Source organism: Leptidea sinapis, chromosome Z, assembly GCF_905404315.1.
Source record: "Leptidea sinapis chromosome Z, ilLepSina1.1, whole genome shotgun sequence".
NCBI classification, from domain to species: Eukaryota; Metazoa; Arthropoda; class Insecta; order Lepidoptera; family Pieridae; genus Leptidea; species Leptidea sinapis.
This window is the reverse complement of record NC_066312.1, coordinates 19,578,261-19,602,942: the sequence shown is the minus strand read 5'-3', so window position 1 is coordinate 19,602,942 and position 24,682 is coordinate 19,578,261. Positions and strand designations below refer to the sequence as shown.

Genomic DNA, 24,682 nt, shown 5'->3' with positions numbered 1-24,682 from the left:
TGATACAAAAATAGTTGTAGATCGTAGAAGGGCGAAAATTTTAATTTGTATGTATTTTATGTTAAATCATAATAAAATAAAAGTTGTCAAAAAATTAAATAAAAATGTGGTTGACTACCCTTAACATTTAGGGGGATGAAAAATAGATAGTAGCCGTTTTTCAGACCTACTGAATATGCATATAAAATTTGTTAAAAATCAGTAAAGCCGTTTCGGAGGAGTAAGGTAACGAACATTGTGACACGAGAATTTTATATTAATAAGATTGAGTAATTTATTCGTTTTGCTTCAACATTTGAAGGTGAATGATGTTTTTAGGGATTCATAGCCATATGGCAAAAAATGGAACCCCTATAGATTCGTCATATCTATCTGTCTGTCTGTCTCACTGTCGTATATCACAGTCACTTTTTTCCGAAACTATAAGAACTGTTGAATCGTGGTAAGTAGATGTATTGAGTTTGTGTCCCATTACAAGTTATATTATGTGTTGTAGTCAAGAACGACGCACCACGAGCGAGTGAAGTAAAGTAAAGCCTTTGCGAAGTGAAACTGTCATGTAAAATACCAATAACAACCGACAACCACGAAGATCATCACCATGTGACCGGCCTTGCCCCGTTATATGTGCATATGCTTATTAAGTAGCCTTTTGCAAAATTATATAAGTTTAAATTTTCATACTTGTACATTATAATAATACTCTTTAGTTTATTCAGATTTCTTTATCATTATAAGCATTGATTCGAACCTCAAGCTTATTGATTTATTTTGCATACTTACTAGTTTCAAATTTACGTTACATGTGCTTAGAACTCCATGTTCCAAACCTGATTGAAAATTTCCATAAGGTTGTGATTTCTTTCGTTCGTGTAGTTTCATTTATATGGCTGTACTATTTATAGGGTGATGAAGAAGAATTGGTTTGGTATTAATTTCAACTTCATACCTGCACTCGTTCTGGAGGAAATTTGTTTTGACAGACAGATATACGAAGCTCTTACATTATAAGTTGTTACATGTTCAAAACACGACCCTCATATTACACTTGGACTAATTATACATAAACTCCTAATAACTGTAGAATAAACTTGAGCAACAATGTTCCAAGCTTAGAGTAATACATTTTTTGCAGTCATGTTATAATGCTAGGCGTTATCAACTTTGTAAAGAACATTATTACTATTTTTTACCCCGTAGCCAGCAAACTGGAACCGTGTACTTATAATTAGCAATTTATGTCAATTTAAAGGGGAGGAACATGATTTTCCTATTACGTTCGTGTGTACATTAGTTTACGTCGGCAAAAATGTACTCGGTGTACATGCGTTGGTGTTGATTTTCAGAGTCAGGCTGGAACGATTAATAGTGTTTGTAGGTGCTTTGTCAACTTCGTTATTGGCAGAAATACACCCACGAAGAAAACGTAATTAACACGCCTACTGCCCGGTTTAAAACTTTAATATCAAACTGGATTTGTTTACCGCAATTTGGGATTGGTCGTGCTCTTTTGAACATTAAAAAATCTAGTATAAATATAACAAAGCAAAAATCACTAAAAAAATATGCACACTCTGTATCTTGCTAACGCAAAAAACTTTGATTTTGATTTTCACTTAATAGAGTTTATGTTGTAAGGATAACTTATGAAAATTATCCTAAGACTACAATGAACTAAATTTTTTTTACAGTTACTATACAATTGATTGCAGATCTCTAATTGAGACACCTTCTGAAATATGGAACCAAATCCTTTAAATTTTGGTGATATCATGCCTGAGAAATAGCATGGAAAATCTCATGCCTGTAATTATAGAGGTACTCACAAATGATTAATAATTAATACCCTTAAATGAACGATGCTAATAAACAACAGGTTAGGTGTGCCGAATGGGCCAAATATTTCTACAACAAACGGCATACATATGTAAAACTTACTGTAACTGACTATTTTTTAAAAAGAAAAGGGGGACAAACGAGCGTACCCGGTCACCGAGGTCACCCGTTGTGAAGTGATACTCTCATATTCTTGCAACACCAGAGGAAACACAAGAGCGTTGCCGGCCTTTAAGGAAGGTGTACGCGATTTTTTAGAAGGCTTAATACCCACATCGTATCATCCCGGTAACACCGCATACGGAAGCTCATTCCACAGCTTTGTTGTGCGTGGAAGTAAGCTCCTTGAAAACCACACTGCGGACGCCACACATCCAGATTGTGGGGATGATATCCAAATTTGTGGCATGTTCTGCGAAGGTGGAATTCAGGTTGAAACAGCTCTTTGGAACACTTCCCGTGATAAATGCGATATAAGACACAATGAAGCGACGTCTCTACGTAACGCCAGTTGTTCAAGCCGTTCACAAAGCAATGGGTCCCCACTACTTCACTTTGAGCAGTTTTTCGTTGCACGTTGTCAAATGACATCAGAGCAGAGATGACAGCAATACTCCATATGTGACCGGACCTGCGCTTTGTAGAACGAGAACTAGAATATAGGCATGCTTAAAGTATTGCCGTCTGATGTCTTTGACTGTTGATGCAGCAGCTCCAGCACCAACTATGAGTTATATTAGAATAGTTAAATATAAAATTATACGACGATTTGACCAGTAGGTCATGATCAATGACACTTGTGAGGTGAACACATTAATATGTATTTACATGTAGTAGCACCCCAATGACCTTACCATTGATTTATACAATGATTCGGGTTTGATCTAATTATACAGGGTACCAAAATTCAGTTTAATTTAAAAAACAGATGTGTATATGGCCACGCTGCAGTTTTTCGATGGTTTTAGGCATAATAAACGCATTTATTTTCTCAAAATATATTCCTTTAGAATTTTTTTTTATGTAATTTCAAATATACTAGATACTACTACTGCATCGGAAACAAATGGCACTCTGGAAGAGAAGAAGATTTTAATCAACGATCGTGGATTGAGCAAGATGGAGCAAAATGTCACACCTCCAATAATTAATGGGCTCGCGAAATTTTTCGGCTTAAAGTGATACCAAAAAGAGGTGACATTAACTGGCCATCCAGTAACCTGTGTTTATCCCCAGTGTATGTTTTCTTTCGAGATACATTTAAAACAAGGCTTTCAACGGCGGTGTCTTTGGAGGAGTTAAAGGAGTTGGAGTAACTTAGGCTATTATATACGTGGATTTTAGATTTTTTTTTAATTTTAGAAATCTATTCATATAAATAAAATTGGAATGTCTCTTTGTAATTTTTTAATTTGTGTGTCTGTCTGTTTGTTCCGGCTAATCTCTGAAATGGCTGGACCGATTTTGACGGGACTTTTATTGGCAGGAGCTGATCTAATAAGGAGTAACTTAGGTTACGTTTATTTTAGAAAATACTTTAATTTTATAAAAATAATGTAATGTTGCAATGTCCAAGAATCGGTCTAACTCTAAAAATAATTTATATGTTAAAACAACGTTTGCCGGGTCAGCTCGTAATCTATATATATATAAAAATGAATTGCTGTTCGTTAGTCTCGCTAAAACTTGAGAACGGCTGGACCGATTTGGCTAATTTTGGTCTTAAATTAATTGTGGAAGTCCAGGAAAGGTTTAAAAGGTGAATAAAAATGAAAATGCTCGGAATTAAATAAAATCATCGATTTTGATATTCCCGTGTTGTGTCCCCCGTCGTTCAAAAACCAAATTAAAATAATAGTTTAAATTGAATAATAACCTAATTAGAATTTTTATATCTTTCTAACTTTCTCAGGAGGTAAAAATTAAACTTCCTTAAAACACGGGTAAATAACACTTAAAAAAGGGTTCCTTTTGTTTGTTTTAAGTTTATTTTATACAAAAGTTTACGTCTTTTATATATGGATTCAGGCAGTACGAATGCTGCCGGGTCAGCTAGTACTTATATAAAAATATGCACCTGGCTGATATTTAGGTAAGTTAGTGCTTACTAAGTATGAATATGAAATATAAGCACAAACAAATTCATTTATTAACATTGCTGCAAAGTTGGAAATCAATTTATTAGCACAACACGAATATAATAAATAGACTTATCTAACCTTGATGAGATTTTGATAAGATTCGTATTTTCTTTTGGTTGTATAACAATCTTTATGAGGTAGCATTTTCATGTAATTATAAAATTGAACAATACTCGTGTATTTCGTATCGTATTCATATCAAATATTTTTTTTATCTTATATAATTATGTCTTTTATTATATCTTAAGGTCTCTTAAGTTTGCTCGCAAATAGCAAATTAGTTTCCTATACTATAAAAATACAAATGATTTGAGTTTTCTTGAGACTCACAGACTACTTCAGTCTCGTGCCAGATTTTGGCGAGACAACACGTCCTGAGGATGCCTCGTGTAGTGGCGAAACACGTGTCGAATTGTTTAAAGACGGCGGAATTGGCGGAATTAACACTAAAGAAAACTCAAATCATTTGTATAATTATGGATTTCCGCAAAGTACCGCCTACTTCAATAAATACACTATAAAAACTTTTGTTTTCAATATAGATATCGAATTTCTTACACATTCAAAATCATTTATAAAATTATGTACATAAACCTGTTATTGTATCTGTATAATTGATTTTTCTTTAAACGGATGAACATTGGGTTCTTTGATAGTAGGTGATCATCAAATAACCATTGCCAATTGAATATTTATCTTAATATCGAATACTGGGATTATTACGATACTCATTTCACATCCCTAAATGTAGTAATAGACTGCTCGCACTAATGAATGCTCACTTTATTGACTTGTTCATTTTTCTTTTACACTTAATTGCTGGGAAGATAAGATGATCGTGCGTCATGGAATCGTTTAACGGCAGTTTTCAATAACCTATCTATCCTAATTAATAGACGTAGAAAAATCTATCCTTTTACGCTTACTTACATTTCTATAATCTATTGACAGAAAGCATTGGACTATAACTATATTGGACATAACTATGGATAGATAAGATCTTGTCATTAAACGGGGACAGCAATGTATCCGTAAGTTAAACTAAGGATAGATAGGTTATTGGAAACGGCCGTTAATTTGTGACCATCTAAATCAAGAAAGTTTTATAGTGGCAACTTTGTGGCAACCTTAGGGAAAAAGTTCCTAAGAAAAATAACCCAAACATAAGATAAAACATGAACGGGACCGAGATAAAAAGGATACATGGTGTGCAGTAGGAGGCCTACATTATTATGGTAAAAAAAAATCTACAGCAAAATAAGAGAGAAGAAGAATCCGGGAATTAACAAAATATCGAATTTAGAGTGGGCTGAAGAATGTACGAATGCTTCGATCAAATAATGGACAAATCTAATGTCATTAGATTGGCTCACTAAAGAATTCATCCAGCACTCTACTTTAATTTTGTGTTCAAATGTTTCATACCACCCGGTATGAAAGGCGCAGAAGGAAAGATGAAAATAAACGATAATAGCTTCATATTATTTTATCACTCGAACATGGTTTGTTGCTCCTTCAACAAGTCGTTACACATATTTGAAAACAACAGAATTCAATACTACGTTTGGTTACTGTAAATATAAGTCTACAGTAAACATAATTATTATCAAATTGAGCGGCTACTTACAAACAGCTCGACTTATCGGTGAAATTATTAATTACAGATGAAATAATTGCCGTCACAATACTATCATGAACTCAAATCAGTATCGGATACTCTTCAGCCTCGATACCGACATGTTTCTGTTGGTTCGCAAAACATCGATCAGATATCGATAAGTTGATACAACACTCATATCTACAAACTCATGTTTTCTAACCTTTACTTTACGCCGCTATCAGTTTACATAAAGTTCTCTATTTCTAACGATAAAATATTAGAATGCATTTATATTATTACGCTCCCATGCCAACGTTTATACATAACAAAAGTAATGCTAGCTATATAGCTTATATAGCAGTGATTTATCTTAAATAGTTACTTTGAGGATTATATTATACTCCGTTATATAGGCGTTTAGCTCCCGATATTTTGGATTGACGAATGGTCAGTCACCTATCTCATTATAAAAAAAGTGTGTATAAAAAAATACGCACGCATTGGCGTAACAAAACAAATATCCTTAAATATTTTTTGTTTACGTTAGTAGAAAGAACAATATTGTAAAAAATTGGTATTACATGAAATTGGTATTTAATTAAAAACCAATGAAACTATTACTATACCGCATAGTTTAGTGACGAAGTAAGAAACAAATGGTATCTAACGTCAGGTTGTCAAATTTGGATGTCGGTGTGCGCGCGCAAAAATCATCTCTGAAAATTTTTCCTAACGCACCATAATAAGCAAAAGTTTAAAAACAAATGTAAATCTCTAGTATACTTTTGTGTTAATTATATTATTGTTAAGAATATAACGATAATGTTCAGTGAATATAGAAATGATCGTTTTTGAAGACGACGAGAGGAAGTTGCAAATGGTTGCAGTGCACACATAGCACGCAATATCAAACAGAATAAAACGAAGCTCACTAAATGCGCGAACCGGTAATGCAACGACAGCGAAATAAACGCACAAAAGTTTTGAAAATAGTCGTGAAAAAGAATTAAGCTATCGCACATTCTATTGTACAGATTTCCACGTAGGTTTGGTGCATTGAGTAGGTAACGAATACTGCAATAGAACGGTCAACTAAAAATCAATTATGCTTGGTCCTGAGAGCGCTTGCTGAGAGGTGATTTGGGACATGAATATTAGATTTGTGGGTCCAGGTATACCCGATAGTATTGGGGGAGTAATAGGTTCAGCATTTAATTTATTTAAGGCTGTACGTGGTGACAGACTACTCAATTAGTTCGTGATCCGATTGATCATGAGGCCCAACGTTCATAGATGCCTATTTCTAGGTAGTAGCAGCATTTAGTTATTAATTATGAGTAATTTTGTGATATATAAATAGGTGATGCGACAAACCTTGATCCCTTTTTAATCATGTTGTCTGGCATGGATTAGTGATATTTTTGGGATTGACTTCTTTATTTAAAGATCGCTAGAAAATAACATTGTTGTGTTTTTTAACAAATTCAAATAAGAACATAAATGTCTACCGAATAAGGTGACAGGGAGAAGTTGTTTTAAACTTGGAGTAATTTTACGCAGCCATTATTAATCAGATAGCTCATGTTTTAATATGACAATTATAGTCGTGGTACGGCTAATAATTTGGAAAAGACTTGAGCTGAGTAGGATGTATTACTTAAAAAAATAAACATCATGCTATTCTGATAAATTCTTATCGTTAACATACAGCAATGAAAGATGTGAAGTTAAATAGATAGTTTTAGTGCTTTTCTTAAAAACATAAAGAAGTACTTACCCATTAAAAGGATATCCGGCAAAAGCAGCATCATAAGGATGGTAGACTGTCGGGTACGGCCAGCTTGCTGCACTGGCTGCCAAGTTCTCCTTCAGTTCTATGCCTGCTGCCTGTATAAAACAAAGAAATCATTCACACTATTTTTATAACATAAAAAGTCGCTATAGCTTATCTTACGAAAGATATTTCAAGATACCGTTACTAAATTAATAAAAATATGCGTATTAAGGAAAAATATAAAAGGGTTTTTTTATTCTATTATTATCCTTTTAGAGACTATATCAACGGTAGTTATAACTAAAAAAAACATAGTTATCCAAAGTTTTAATTACTTGTATCATAAAATAAAATTATTAACAGTGAAAGCGTATAAGAAGGGCGGTGTAGACGCCTGGCGATATTACGATTGTCAAAATCTCAATGGTTTATTTATTAAAATATTATAATTGGCTGCGCAAGCTCAGTATATTATTAAAAATTCACAAATCATTTTCTAATGTATTTGAGAGCATTTTAGTGACACGAACTTATACTGAAATATGTAAATAGATATACAGAAAGATAATTAGACTTTGCTCAAACTTTGCTTACGTAAAACGTAGCGAGTGTAATGTTTGCATAATCGTTGATTTCCTTTTTATAGTTATTTGACGGCTGAAATTAGGCTGAGCTTCAGCTAAGCCCAATGCAAAAGTCAAGCTCGCGTTTTATCACACTCAGCAAAATTTGACGTAAGTAAAGTCTGCGTACGCCCTAATGATCTCACCCTTAGCGTCGAAAAAAGTATACACTACAAAATCAAAACATAAAAATATTATGCAACAATCCTATACTTTCATTTCCGGTAGCGTTCACTTAATCTTCGTAATGGAGTACATCTGATTGATTTTCTTGATCGATCACTCCATATATTTTAGTTCTCAACTATTATTATTTAATGGCCAAGATACGGGACGAACACATCAATCATCGCGGAGGAGACAAATGTATCTTTTAGAGGGGATTTGTTTCGCTTTTGATTGTCTGATCACTGTTAAAGTTATTTAATTTAATAAACTAACATACTTTGTGGTAAATTGAGGTCCGTTATCTCTGGGAGACAGATGTAATATTGTGATCATTATAATGAACTTACAAAGATTTTTGTTATACACACTTACTCATTTCAACTTTTGAAGATAAAACGTTGTGTGGCTTATGACCACAGCACAGATGTACAAAAGCTTAACGAGGCGAGGTTAGAAATGAGAAATATAATTTATGATGTGAAAATTTGTTGAGCCGCGTTGGGCACTTGTTGGAAAAATCTTATGGGTCTCACATCACCACCATGCTCTTTAATAATTAAAAAAAATGTTATATAAATATATATAGTTACACACTTTTTGGATGGGTGAAATTACGTGAGTTCGCGTCAGCGAAATGCTTACAGCAGTATATCTGTACCTTTACAGCTGACGTATTGTGAAACATTAGTTCTTTGTATATCTTATAAGTGAAATTGAATGGATTTAATGAAAAGTTCAGTGTGCTGTGTATATACTGTTCATTGTTGAAATAGTGTTTTTGTTTGATTAATTAATTATTAAAAAAAAAAATTAATAATAAATTGCTTTTATACATTATGAAATTTAATATTTTAATACTTAATGTTCTAAGTTTTCTCTTGTATCGGCAGTCTCTACAACTGCCAATTTTTTTTTAATTTCTATATTCACAATCTATCTATTCATAACCAATAGTTTATATTATCATAATTATAATTGTGTATAATTTAATCCGCTAAATCGTGTTTGACTGATTGAACTCTTATAGACGACTTGAATCAAATATCCTGAACGAGTGTTAAAACCTACAAAATAAAGTTTTTAGTTACGAAGAAGTTTTTACTTTATAATAATGTACTCTAAAGCACTTTGGTATCAAACTCAAAATATTTTAATTTTCTTTTGTCAAACTAATAGTACTTACTATTACTATTTCATCTAACCTACCCAATGTTAAATTTTGATGACGTGTTTACACTAATCTCTTGATTTCCATTGAACATGTGAAATTATGTTGGAATGCTTTGAGACGTCATAGGACAGAAGGTCCGAAATTTATGGCGTCGTATTAAAAATAACTCGGGAGCGGTCCTTAATGCGGTCACCCAGGATAAATCTATCAAAAGATTTTGTTGTCCAACAACTTCATTGGTGGCCGAATCGAAAATCCGATAATAAATTTTACTCAAGTACGACAGCGTAATCCAGTCGCGATGTAGTACTTTGCTTCTACCTCAGGTATTATTCGAGTTTTCTGTTATTTGGAATAATCGCCTGAACCGTGACGTATTTCTGCAGTTACTCATATCGACTTATTGGTGCGGCCTTATTTGCTTGCCATTTAGCATGTTAGCCAATAAACTAGTATAAAACATTTGAAAAGTTTATGTGACTGTTTCGATTTGAAATGAGTTCATTAAAATCTTCTAGAAATTCATTCGAGGAACAGACATAAACTTATGATGCCTACTACTCGGCTAAGTCGAGTTAGTAAGTATTTTGTGGGGCGATGTATATGCTTTTACAACAAGATCCCAGAAAATGTTCAAAACAAAAGTATAACGTTATTCAAAAGAATTGTTAAAAAATGTTTGTGTGGTAAAGGTTACTATAACATAAATGACTTTCTTAATGATACCACAGATTGGAAGTGGAGTGACCGCCCTCAGGCTATTAAATAATTAGTTTAATTGTACAATATTACTTTGTAAACATATTTATTCGATGAAAAATAAAAGCCTGCTGAGTTTGTTGCGCCCATTCTTCTCATGTCTGAGGCATTCATTTTGGAATGGGTGGTAGTTCTTTGACTTTCAATAGGTGATGTCACATCCTATTTTGAATAAAAATATTTTAATTTGAATTTGAATTCCTTTTGAATGCTCTTAAGGTATTTTGTTTAGCGCAAGTTTAGTAATCATTTTATCTTTAAATATTATTTACTAGTTGTAACAGCGTAGATAAATCATATCCCTTTTATACTTACTTAAATTAAATTGTATTTGCATAATGATATGTATTTCGTTTAACTATCCGAATGCATAAATAAGTAAACAATACCATTAAAAGGATGATGACGCATAAGAATTTGCTTAGACAGAACTTAGTCCCAAACTATTCAGTAATAATAAGATTGAAAATATTAAGAAAAATGTATTTAGTGACAATGTCTGAATAGCTTAGGTAGCACTTAGACTTTATTATCGAAGTTTTGACATTTTTAAGACATTTTTTCGACTATTAGAAATTATACGGTGCCTCCTCCAGCTAGTAATAAGCAATAAAATTAGTTATTCGCTGTAGCGATGTCAGCTATTACATAGAGGTGACCAATTTTGTAAACATTTACGTTAAAATATGACTTTAAAAAAAAACGTTTTCTCTCTGATGTGACACAAACCAATATTTATTAAACACAAAGTCTACAATTTATTCAGTTACAAATTTGAAGACAATCGAGCGTACGGGTAATACTGATAATAAGTGATCACCGCCGCCTACATTCTTCTGCAACACCAGAGGAATCACAGGAGCGTTGTCGGCCTTGTAGAAAGATACGAGAATTCAGAATTATTCAATTTCTGCTCATAATATTGAGCTTGAGCAATTCCTAAGTGGCACTGCATTACAATGGGTAGACGTATCGATTACGTAATTTTTACTCAAAAAAAATTCGGCGTTAATTAAGGGTCACCTACGATAGTCTATATTATGGCATCTTGCTTTGCAACTCATTTGATTCCTTTATTTATTCGTTGTACATTCAGGTTAGCTTTAAATAGGTTAGTTTTTAGATTATTAGAAATGTTTTTAATTTAATACATTTTGAAAAAGTTCATTTTATTTTAATATGTCTCACGAAATAACGCCTAAAGTCCTTATCACCAGTAAAGTTTAATGGAATAATTTCCATTACCATTAATATGTACAGCTATGAGCATTTTACGCGTTGAATATTTTTATAATCCGTTGAATAATAGTGTTGACACGCTATAGAAGGGGAGCGTGGGGTTACCTTCCTTCGTTACTCATTTCGTAGTATTATTACTTCGAATATATTATTAAATAAGGTGGTTATTAATCGTGTTTATTTATTTACTCAACACTGTTATGTATGATGCCAGTCGTGGATTTGTACTAAGCTTCTTTTTTTTATGAAATAAGGGACGAGACGAGCAGGACGTTCAGCTGATGGTAATCGATACGCCCTTCTTATTACAATGCAGTGTCGCTCAGGATTCTTGAAATACCCAAAGATTCTGAGCGGTACTACATTATTGCACTCGTCACCTTGTGATATAAGATGTTAAGTCTTAATTGGTCAGTAATTTAAAAAAGTAATATAAAAGGGTTTTACCAAAAAGTCGTAAGTTTTTGCATATCTAACTATAAATATATTAAAACCGAAACTGATCGATGTCTATGTTCACTGGGGTATTTAATACCAACCCATGAAAATAACTCGTTTATGAAAGATAAAACCACACGAGCATAAATACGGGTTATGATGGTAGGTGATTAATGAATGAGTTATGATGACCAGAATAATCACAAGAGCGTTGGTTGCCAACCTTGTAAACCGTCTAATAAACGTAGATACATATGAATTCGAAAAGCAAAAACACATTAGATCCTGGCGGACAAGGTTCTAACTGAGGCCACCGTGGTAAGTGTTAAAGGTCCTAAGTATTGCGACATCTACTCTTTCTTAATTTTTACATTAATTGTTTATTTCCGTTAATATCAGAAATGGCTTTAATCAAATCAAAGGCTGTTTTTAGATGTATTAAAATAATAAGGGAAATATTTATAGCCTGTATAGCCGAGTGGTTAGCGATCCTACTTACTAAGCTAGAGGTCCCGGGTTCGAATCCCGGTAGGTGCAAGCATTTATATGATGAATATGGATGTTTGTTTCCGAGTCATGGATGTTTAAATGTATTTATGTATGTTTATATGTATGTTATATGAATTTATGTATGTTTAAGTAAGTATATTGTATTAAATATATCATTGTCTCATAACACAGGCTATATATGCTTAAATTGGGGCAAGATAATTTGTGTAAAAAGTGTGTCAATATTATTATTATATAATATATTATTTAGAGCTTGTGCTGTGTCACTGGGTTATAATTAAAAAATATCTTATGAGAAATTGATATTATTTAGATGTTTAAATGAAGATAAATTAGGTAGAAAAGATCATATGAAATATTATTGCTTTCGTGGGCATAAAAATTTGAAATGTAGAAGAAAGTACTAAATGCTTAAGCGAGCCGGGTATAGAACTTGCCAGGCAGCATGGAGGTTGAGATGAAGATTGTTACAATTGACATATCGATTATTGATTATACATTAATTTGAAATAAGTTTTTAATTTAATTTTTATTTAGAAAAGTTTTTGAGACGGGCAAGACGTTCTTCTGAATTTCACAATACAATGCCGCTCAGGATTCTTGAAAGAACGAAAATTTTGAGCAGGATCTCAATTGCGTTCATCACTATTTGACATAAGATTGTAATTCTCATTAGTGCAGTTATTTGCACATTGCTAGTTCACGTCAGTCACGTCAAAACTAATCTAGCTATGTATATATATACCTTTATAGCATGTATTTAAAATGTTAAACTATATATAAAAAATATTTGAATGATTGATTCATTGAAGTGAATGTTACATTGATTTCTTTAATGATTAATTTAATAAATCCTTTTAAGAAGTAAATCGTTGATCTAATTATTTTTTCCGTTTAGGTAGACCAAACCTTATGCAATCCACGGTTGTAAATGGAAAAGTTACTCTAAAAGAAATTTAAGACGTAAAAGAATGAACTATTCAATCTCATAAGCTGTTGTAAATCCTAAACCGACAAAATAAAACGTGCGTATTAAAAAAATAAAAAAAAAAAGGCGCGATCGAACGATGCATGGACGTCTCAACTTAACACTTTCGCCACCGATGCGATGATAAATGATCATAATATCTACATGAATGATTGAATCGTCAGGTCGGACACGTTCATTCCGTCCCACCTTTTAACACCTTCCTCCAAAACTTTACAACACGCCATATATTACGTGCTGTGGTTACTTTTATATTATTATGATTATCATTTACTCACCCACACGCCAGCGCTGTGGCGGCAAGCCTCTGAACACTACTTTATGATACCAATCCTACATCAATAATAGTTTTCACGTGTGAAATAAGTAACGTTTAATTTAAAACAATATGTTAATTAATTCATAATAACGACGCTGTATTACGTAGTTGGAATTGATTCGGTCGGCAATAAGGAGGTCGAGTTGAAGTTATCAATAATTCAAAAATGTCGACGCATTGTTGCGACTGGAATCTTCTATACTAAGGAGCTTTGAAAGGACTTGTTAAATGTATTAAGTTATTAAACCCAGCGGAGGTAGAAAACAACTTTTTTGTGAGTAACATAAGAACATGCATCATCGGATTATGATTCTAATTTATACGAATTCTTTATTAGAGGCTTATTTTTGATGTCTACTTAACACGATGAAGGATGCTTACTGCCTTACTTGCCGGCTCTATTTTGACATCGGATCCTAATTATTTTAATGTTTTTTAGAGAAGGTACGTGATCATGTTTTTATTAAGCTCTTAAAGCATTTTTTGCGCATTGTTTTGATTGCTTCTCTATAATCATAGTTAAATTAATGCGTTACTTATATTCAGATATAACGTTGTGTATTTACACTTATATATTATAAGTTCTAGAATGGGCATGGATTTCACTATTAATAAACCTATTTAATCTCCTTAACTGTTTCGTCTCTTTCCGTCAATTTAAAATTTTATTATATTTGATTGATGATAGGACAACAAAATATAGATAAAATGTTAATTTAATATATTATATTACTTAAAGTAGTGATTTAGGCGTCTGTTGTAACTAACTGAACTCATAAACAGCTGAACCGATTTGAATGAAACTTTCTGTGTGTCTTCAGGTGGATTCTATAATGGTTTAGATTTACAATTCAACTACCTCCTAAGCGGCTGGACTGATTTTGATGATATTTTTGTGTGTTCCAGTGAATTTGAGATTGGTTCTCAATTCCGTCCATATAATATAATTCTCCTGCTCATGTGTATGTTAGTTAACTTCTCCTAACGGCTGGACCGACTTTTCAAATTTAAGACGTAAGTATATAGATTTCGAGATGCCTTATGCCTATGCCTTATAATGATATTGTAAACTCAGTTGTATTGTACACGGTATACAAAGAGACTCGTGTTATAATCAAAAATTCAATCGTATTAATTATGACATTTATAGAAGTGGCTTTTAAATGATTAAAATCTCGTTAGTATATTTATAATTTAATAACATACAACGACCTGATTCTCCATATTGATAAGGTAGATAGTGCAAAAACGTGTCAAAGCATGTTTTGTATTTTCTAATGATTAGGTATATTCAACGTTTTCTTAAAGTTTTATCGTCGGCAGCTGTATATTATGAATAATTTATTATAATTATCTTGTTGTTACTCGATTATTTATTGTTAATTCCGCGTTTTTTTTTCATAATCATTGTTTTGTGTCAAAGTTTACGATTTCGTGAAAAATAATGTGTGTGAATCCTTAGGTTTCCTACCTTTCTTGTGACGAGTAAAACTTGATTCTTTTTACGATCATTGTAAGCATCTAATATTGTTTATAATTTTCAGCATAATTTTTTTTTAAACTTAGATTTGCGTTACTGAATAGTGCTTGTGTACCTTTTTATTTTTAGTATTATCAACTGCGTATTAGTTGATTAAATAACGTTATGATTTGATTATAAATTATTTGAGCAAGAGTACAAGGTTATTTGAAAAAACTAAAGCAAACTTCTTGAAAAGAAAAAGTGCTTTACACCACGTCGTCTATCTACACGTTCTTAAGGAAGATAATATATACAAACACAGCAGAAGATTAACAGGAGCCTTGCCGCCTTTTTAAGTGAGTTTATACGATTTTTGAAAGAGCTCATGTCATTACAGCCCATAAACAAATACAAGGAATCCTATTCTACAGTTCGGTTGTACGTAGAAAAAAGTTCTTTTCTAACAGCACTGCGCGGCGGTAGAATGCAATACGTTTACATGATTTTATTCTAATGGTATCACAAATTATTTTGATGCTCGGAATGAACCAGACCCTACCAATTATAGAAGCAAAATTCTTAGCACCATTATCATCCTTTGAAAATCATGTGTAACATTTGACGAGAAACTTGGAACTTTCTAGATCAGCATCAAAAATCATATTAACGGGTCATAGTTACCTGTATCGAGACTTATTCGGAAATGCCAGTTAAAAGCTCAAGTAATATTGTCGAGTAGAACTACTATATTATTTTATTTTAAAACTTACAATTTTAATTTGACACTATCGGTCGTAACTCAATCATTCATTTGTCATCGCAGGGCCTAACCTGTTTTTAAGCAGAACGTGCGCTAACGCCTACGTTATTCGGCTACTTTTTATATAAAGTCCACCTTAGCTTATAAAGCGTTATAAACAAAAAAAGTTAGCTAGATCACTCTGCATTGCGTAGAGACGTCGCTGTCAGGTCTAGGTCTTCTTCCATTAAAACAATAATAGCGTTTGAAAGTTTGACTATGTATCATCATCATCAGCTGGAAAACGTCCACTGCTGGACAAAGGCCTCCCCCAAAGATTTCCATGACAATCGGTCCTGCGCTGCCTTCATCGAACGTATTCCGGCGATCTTGACCAGACACTCAGTCCATCTTGTGGGGGCCTACTAACACTGTGTCTCCCGGTACGTGATCGCCATTCGAGGACTTTACTGCCCCAACGGCCATATATCCGTTGAGCTATGTGCCCTGTCCACTGCCACTTCAGTTTTGCAATCATTTGGACTATGTCGGTTACTTTGGTTCTCCTACAGGTCTCCTCATAATTGATTCAATCTCGCAGGGAAACTACGAGCATATTCTCCATTGCTCTCTGAGCGACCATGAGCCTTCTAATACGGCCCATAGTTAGCGACCACCTCTCGTACCGTACTGCGTGGACTATGTACATAATTTATTAACTCGATGGAAGCGTTTTTAGTACCTAAACCACGTGAACGACACTTGGTTGCGTCATAAACATGCTAACGTTAACAGTTGGTTATTATATGGAACAAACTACTTATAAAGTATACTTTTTGTTTTTCATTATCTATTTAATAAATTCTTGTTACTATGAGTATTAAGATTTCAGTGCCTTACTATTATAATAAGGAATGCATGTGTGTGAAATACCTTAATAATTACGCAACTTGCAATAATTATTGGATTTTATTACAGTACCTAAAGTTTTGTTTAAATTATCAAAATGATTCGAGCACACTAACAAGAGTTACATTTGAACACATGTGTAATCGTGTTCAAACTAATTATGGTGTAAGTACATAGAACTTTAATACTTACGTAAGGTCATCGCGACACCTGTTATGTCAAAGTGTTTGTATTTGTAATTATAATAACGTCTATTAAGTCTAAAATAGCGTGATATTGATCAATACGAATAATGTGCGAACAAGTTTTTTAAATTATGATATTATTATGTGTCAGTATATTATTTCTGTTTGAAGGTATCAACTTTAGTTAGTTTTTTTTTTATTTACTACCTAGTCCAATTAGTATGGTAAATTACTTTACATGTTGTCCTTTTTTGTGCTTCGTACCTCAAAAGGAAAAACGGAATCCTTATAGGATCAGTTTATTGCCCGTCTGTCTGTCTGTGAAGACCCTTTATCTCAGGATCTTGTGGAGTTGACTGGAAGCTGGGCAATGCAAACTTCTAATTTAACGTAAAAAAAAGATACGGCCGTTTAAGTAATCACCATTTTAAGTATATTTTCCGTAGACCAAGAACTATGAAATTTGGCAATTAATACCTTGTTATACTACCCGGCATAAGGAAAAATCTACAAACTACATATTTGTAAGTAAATCATGAAAAAAAATACGGAACGTCTCGGTCCATTCCGCACTTTAGTTGGTTTTACCTATTTTATTGCACAGAAATTGTGTCAATAATCAACATAAAATTAAGCTATTGAATTGATACTTTTATACCAAAGTTTTGGTTTGAAAGTCGCCGTAGTCAATGAAATTACTGAGCTAATATGACTTAACATCTCATGTCTCAAGGCAACGAGAGCAATCGTAATTTCAGTAATGATACGTAGGTATGTTGTTTTGTAGGTATGTAGTGAATGAGACTGAGGCATCACGCTCAAATATGTAACGCTCGAAATTATACGAATAAGATCTTCGCTTTCTCAAGGTGTATTAAGCGTTTTTAGAATACCGTGTTATCGACAGTTGGTTGTGTCATAACATTATTATCTAAACATATAATAAAATCGTGACAAAAAAAAACTGTACATAGATTTTTTTTGAAAGAATTCTTACTGTGTGTTTTAGAAACATTAGATACAATAAAGTACGTCATAGCATTTTTGCCTGTTTGTCTGTATGTATCCGGACAAAACGTAAAAGCAAATGAATATTAAAATATTAAATTCAAATTTTTCAATACCTATCTCCACGGACAAGAGTATCATTGCGAGTTTGTCTAAATATCGTCGGATTATTTCCGAGGTTGGCTGATAGTATTACCAACGTAAAGTCCGTCGTATTCGTAGTTTCACGGAATCGCAAAACCTAGTTCCACCTTTCATTAGAAAAAAGGTAAAAGCAAACGAATATTCGCGGCGAGCACGCGCGAAATAGCGGCAATTTCGCCGCGAATCGTAATACATCTGTGACATAATGCTTGTCGAAAGAGTAGTCATCACATCACCGTGAAAAAATTGCCCGATACAAACATGAAAAGAATTATAATTTAGAATTTGGTGACATGGCAGTATACCTCTACAATCACTGATAAAATACAAGCTGACCTAGCAAACGTTGTATTGCCGATATTAAAATCGGTATACAAAAGTAACTGATGATCGTAGATGGGTGAAAAATTGAAGTTATATGTTTTTTTAATGCTGACTGCTAATTTGGCGTTGACCACCCTTAACATTTAGGGGGATAAAAAATAAATGTTGTCCGATTCACCCAATATGTACTCAAAATTTCATGAGAATCGTTCAAGCCGATTCGAAAGAGTTTAACTACAAACATCGCGACATGAGAATTTTATATATTAGATAATTCGGGAACAAAACTTTATGTTCACCATGAAAATGAACTTCAACTCAGGGTTATAATACTTTTAACCGAATTTAATTCGATTATCTATCGCTATAAAACTATAATATGAATACCTAGACTTTTCGTGAGACATAGCGTATTTAGGCTTGGATGTAGACATAGGCATTATGGTATGTAGTGTGCACATGGGATGGAAGTTTTAAAGGGTTTTTTTAAACGATGGAAGATCAAAGGCCTTTTTGACTTAAGTACTTCGTGCATAATAATTAATAATACGGTGAAATCCAGTTTTTTTCCAATTTGGTTGAAAATGATGATGTTCTTGGAACATGGGAAAATATCCTATGGCAATATCACTTATTGAAAGAATATGAAAGTCAAAGACTACCTTACCATTCGAAAAGTATGCCTCAGACTTGAGAATAACGGGTGTTAGACACTCAGATGGCTTCTTTTTTTTCATAAATAATATGGTTGCAATGCTATATCGTCCAAAAAATCTTATTATGTATTAGTAAATCTGTAGTATCATTAAGAAAGTCATTTATGTTGTAGTAACCTTTACCACACATGAGATTAGATGTAGTATAACATCATAGAAATTCACATACATTTTATATTAGGTTTGGGTGGTCTTTGCTGATATGAGATTAATTATCGACCATTGTTACACTAACAGCAAATTTACTGTCAACATTGCTTGTCTGTGCACTTAAAACATATTATGTAACAAATGGCGCCAGTAAGTTCGCCTACATAGACAATATTTAGCTAGCTACCTGATTGTACAAGGTTTTATATACAATCTCTGGAGTTAAATTTATATTTGTAGTTATTTTTCACTTTAATTTCCTAAAATAAAGCTTGCCTAACGTTACTTTCTTTGTCGTGAGCTATGAAAGGCCCTTCAATATGATAAGTTCATTACTTATATCCAGGTAATTTACAGTTTTATATATTTTTATAATCGCTAATAAAATCCTCGTATAAAACCAGGCAAAAATAAAGTCAACGTGAATAATTTATATTTATGTTTAACATAATTAAAACTTACATAAACTACTTAAATTAGATGAATTATAATATAATCGAAGCTTGATTGAGTTAGGCTTCGTCATCTAACATTGATAAAGCCAATGCATTACGAGTCATGACACAAACGAAAAAGTCCTCGATCCCATCACTTTACCAAGTCACTCACAAGACTTAAGCTACAACTAACTGCAACTACTCACAGGTCTTCTTCTAGACCTTGTCAAGCTTTATGAGCACGTAGCCAAAATTGTTTTAAGGAATCCAACCGCATAGGTCCTGCCGCAGAACTGACGAAGTCCCTAAAACATCCTACTGTAGTGTGAGCTTGTCAAAAAGTCAGCATATTTAAATAATAATACCTTTACTAAGCTCGTAAGCTTGTTTGACTCTTTAAAATCGCACCACACACATAATTTTTGTCACACCATAATAGTAGTAGAAAAAAAAGAAAGATGACCAGCATTTTCAACCTTCAAAACCGGAAGACCAGTGTGCTATAGATGTTGCAGCATTCCTACACTGGCCGATCTGTATATACAGCATTACTGCTATTGTATAGAAAAAAAAAGTAAATAAGAACTTACAGTGTTGGCATAGAAAGGTGGTTGGTCAGCTGCGAGCGCTGGGAAGTAGGCTGCCATGCCTGCGGCGGCCGCGGCCTCCGGGTACGGTGAGCTGTACATGGAGAGTGGCACGCCAGACGCCAGCCGCTGGTAGTTGAAGAACTCGTACTGGCATGAGCACACCGTCTGCCCTGTGATGGGGTCCTGGAATATCGGGCGGCCGGTGTCGCAGCAACGAGTCGTCGCCGCGGCTGGGGAGGTCGGCCTCGCGCCACTTCCGCTCCCTCCCCCTGCACTCATTCCCGCCTGCGCCGGCGGCGGACTGTTGGAGGCTGTCGATATGGTGCTCTGTAAGTTGTAAATTTTGAAATGCCTTTATGTTGTCACATTCGCCTTTGCAATTGCATAATTTATAACAATATATGGAGGCCTCCGTGCGCACAGCAAAACATTCGCATACCATTTGCTTACGTGGTTATCCATCAGACTTGACGCATATTAAAATTCAAGCGGAAAAAATGGGTTATAGATGAGTATTTAACGATTGCAAGGGGTGATGCATGGGCGTCGCAGCTACCTCATCAGGCGGGTACGCAAATAGAAAACGTTCGCGAAACCCTTTGTGTGTCTTGTATAGAAATTAAATTAGTTGTCATCTTAACGCTAATGCGATACGATTGAATATTTTTGAATATGGATATGGGTATATCCTATTGTTGTTATAATAGAATTATCGTCTGGACTACCTGAACAGTGCGGTCACGGAATAAACATTCATCCGTTGTGAACGAACAAAGAGGAATCGCGATCCCTTCCCGATCGAGCGTCGCGAATTCATACGTGGATAAATAACTTTCTAAATATTTGTCATTCGAATGAAAAATGATCACAATCGTCTAACAAACGTTGTCCTCTCAATAGGATTAGAAACCGAGAAATGCCACCCGACCGCTTGCGACTCCGTCAGTCGAAGAAAATAAGAATTAAACCTCCTTTGTGTCCTTTCCGTGTTATTATAGGACATTTCCGGATAAAATAAATTGTGTTCGATTATAAATCTTCAACGTCGTTATGATCATGACATGTTTATATTTGACGAGGCGTTAACGTAAAGCTGTATTGATTAGGAAACCTTGCTTATGTACGTTTTAACCTTTAGTTGCGTAACGTACCTATATTATAAGCTAGAAGTGGAGATGGGTGGTACTGTAACTTGTGAGCCGACTTGATATGGCTTCATCAACCCTAACCACACACCTATAGCGACACATCTGTACCATTGGAAAATTTCAACCTATCGCAAGGCTTACCCGCCGCCGCAACTGGCTAAAAACATTTATTGTGCCGATAGTATTATCGAGGTAATCCCGAAGCCGTTAAATGTCGAATCCCTGCATTACGTACATTACATACCCTGCATAGTTATTTAATCCTTGCTCGCAGTGTACCGCTTGTTTTAGTTCTATATGTATTGATGTGTTTTGTATACATTGAGCCTACTAATGTGGGTTGTAATAACGCTTACATCGACGCGTTTGAGGCATGATACACCTATGTTTAATATGATTTGATTGTTATAAAAGTTATTTAATGAGAAGAAGTAACGTGACGATCAAAGCGCTAACCTGATAATTGATACCCCCTGCCCATTACTACGCAATGCCGCACAGGATTCTTGATAAACCTAAATATTTTTTCCCGGCATTGTAACTAGAGACAAAGATGTTAAGTGACCCCAGCTTAGTAATTTCACTTGCAGTGCTTGCGCACTACGGCTTTACAGCAAAACTTTTTTTAAGATTTGGTTATGCTTACATTTTTATAACTGCTACGGTTATAACACTATTCGAGTGATTTAGGTTCCCCGATATTTCAATGTTTCATAAACAAAAATTCGTTATGATCATAGGGCTGCTAAAGTTGTCAGCTGGAAGATATTCTTTAGTTACATTACTAAAGGTTTCATTTTCGAACGCAACTCGATCAATATCAAACGACTGTGCGCATCGGTTGATTTTAGGAGATCTCCGCTTTAAAAACTATTTTAACTAATCAAGTACTGAAATATGTATTATTCGAGATCTTTCAGAACACATAAAGTTTGTATTGTATTTGCAAGAATTGTTTATTAACATAGGGACAATAAACTTGTAGTAACAAGGGCTTTCCATTTAATATCTTAGTAGATCATCTGGTGAACTTGAGTTTTTGCCGAGTTGACAGTTGAGAGTGTTATAATCATCACATGTGATGGGTACTCATCACATTCGCACTCAAGGGACCGACGAAGGAAGTGTGCACTTAAGAAGCTACATTTGTAAACCTCGCCTTGTTTTTGTTCATGCCTCGGTCGTGTTTCTAGCAATAAAATTGGAATGCCTGTTTGTAATGTCAAAATAACAACCTCTTAGTTTAGTATCTTAGCATATGAAAAGGTATAAATTACATTTATTTTCTTAAAATTGGTTCATTTTGTATACTTTTGAAATATCGGCGCAGGCAACTCGCGGAGTATCATAAACTTAGAATATACTAACGTTTGGACGACCTATAAGGTGGGACCTATAATAATTGTTAATATTTGCGTTAGCTACTGGTTTTTAATACGCTTTTATTAGCTTCGTACGGATGTGAGTATGTAACGGAATCTTTGAGCATGATTTTGACCCCCTTCAACACTTCGGAAATTTGGTATACTTATTAAGGACGGAGGACAATTCAATATATAAAAAAAAAACAAAAAAAAGGAAAAGTAAATAATAAATTTGAATTAAAAATAGTATAAAAAAAAAGATTTTATTGTAATAAAAGCGTGGTTTTAAACTATTATTTTTATATTCAAAATACTAAGGAGGTAATATCAAGCGTGCCTAACTATTTACGATAGTAAAAATCAAAGGGAATGATCAAACTAACAAGAGATTAGCTTACTTTTTCTATCTTGCTGTATCTCCGTTAGAGATATTCTTCTCGCTATGTATGTTGTCTATAATCTAGTATATTACGAGTCTATTGCGAGCATCATTATTTGCGCTCTTTAATTGAAAAGTTTATTTAAATAAAATACTTTTAAAGGATTAAAACGCGTGTAATTGTAACGGTTTTACATTAGATGTTTGCGTAAAAGTTACATTTTTATTTTAGTTAACCCGACGTATTTCAAGACAAGACCTTTCCAGATCTCGTTCTCAGGGGGACTGCAGATGAAGTGAGTCAAAGATAGTATTTGTCATAGTTGTCACTATGAAGTTAAGCGCCATTCATTTCCTCGAAACGAGATCTGGAAAGGTCTTGAAACGTCGGGTTAACTAAAATAAAAATGTAACTTTTTCGCAAACATCTAATGTAAAACCGTTACAATTACACGCGTTTTAATCCTTTAAAAGTGTTTTATTTAAATGCGTAACACTCGCGTTAATCAAAGAACATATTATGTTCAAAAGTTTATTTTAAAACTATTTTGGGTTTTTGATTTTGACGTTTTTGTGGGATTAACGGTTCGGATAATGTCTATATATGACTTAGGTAATTTTCTTTCTAGAAAATTAAAACAGTTTAATAATTGTAAACTAATTTCGTTATGTGTGATCTATCCTTTAATAATAATGTCATTACTATATTAGAAATTGTAACATATTGTAGAATTGTTCCCACATAAAAATAATGTCGAAACAATATAAAGAGATAATATATATTTGAGATTTGCGGCCACTAAATGCGTGTATACTTTTAAGATTGTTTCAATTTCTTAGCGTGTATCGCCGTACAAAAGAACAGTAAGTAGAACTTATCTTGAACCAATATATCAATAGCGAAGAGTTTATACGATTTTAAGTGGGCGTTTAAAATCATCGGTGATGATTGAAGCGCTTCAGTTATCAAAACAAAGGCATATTATTTCTTATCGTGGCGAAACATTTCGATAATCACAGCCTATTAGCTGTGTAACCATTTTGTTGGGCTTCGAGCTATGGTTTGGAGATTATTATATTTATTACTGTTATATATAATAGTAGATTGTACACATAGAGATTATATACTTGATTGTAAATTAGAATGGTAAATATTTCAAACAGCTCAGTGGTCAGTGACGTAGGTAGCTACTGAGCTAGAGGTTCTGGATTCCAATCCCGGTAGGTGCGAACATCGATATGGTTATTTGGATTGGTTGGATCTTTGTTTCCGAATCATGGATTTATTTATTATTTATTGTTTATATTGCTAAGCAAATATATTGCATTAAATATATCGTTGTCTTGTACCTACAGCAATTTGAAAGGAAATAAAGACTTGCTTTACCTACTTTGACACGTGAGTAGATTTGTAGCACTGTAAAATGGTTTATTTATCAAATAAGTTTTATTAAACTTAAATTGAGTCGTAATGAATCACAAAACGACCAATGATGAAGCTTAACGCGATACGACTTTTTACGCTCACATCCACTCATTACTCTAATTTTGTAAAACATAT

General features: G+C 33.7%; 1 protein-coding gene across 2 annotated transcripts in view; it reads right to left on the bottom strand.

Annotated features, from left to right (window-relative positions):
• The window catches only part of LOC126978437 (homeobox protein caupolican), a 69,654-nt gene that overhangs the window by 24,540 nt on the left and 20,432 nt on the right, over nt 1–24,682 (bottom strand). The window contains exons 2-3 of one of the 2 annotated variants that reach the window (XM_050827227.1): nt 20,231–20,557; nt 7,355–7,464 (exon numbers count right to left, since the gene is read on the bottom strand). In XM_050827227.1, the coding sequence (XP_050683184.1) occupies nt 7,355–7,464; nt 20,231–20,557 (437 nt within the window). The remainder of the gene's footprint in view (nt 1–7,354; nt 7,465–20,230; nt 20,558–24,682) is intronic. The other variant, XM_050827228.1, reaches the window with a different exon arrangement.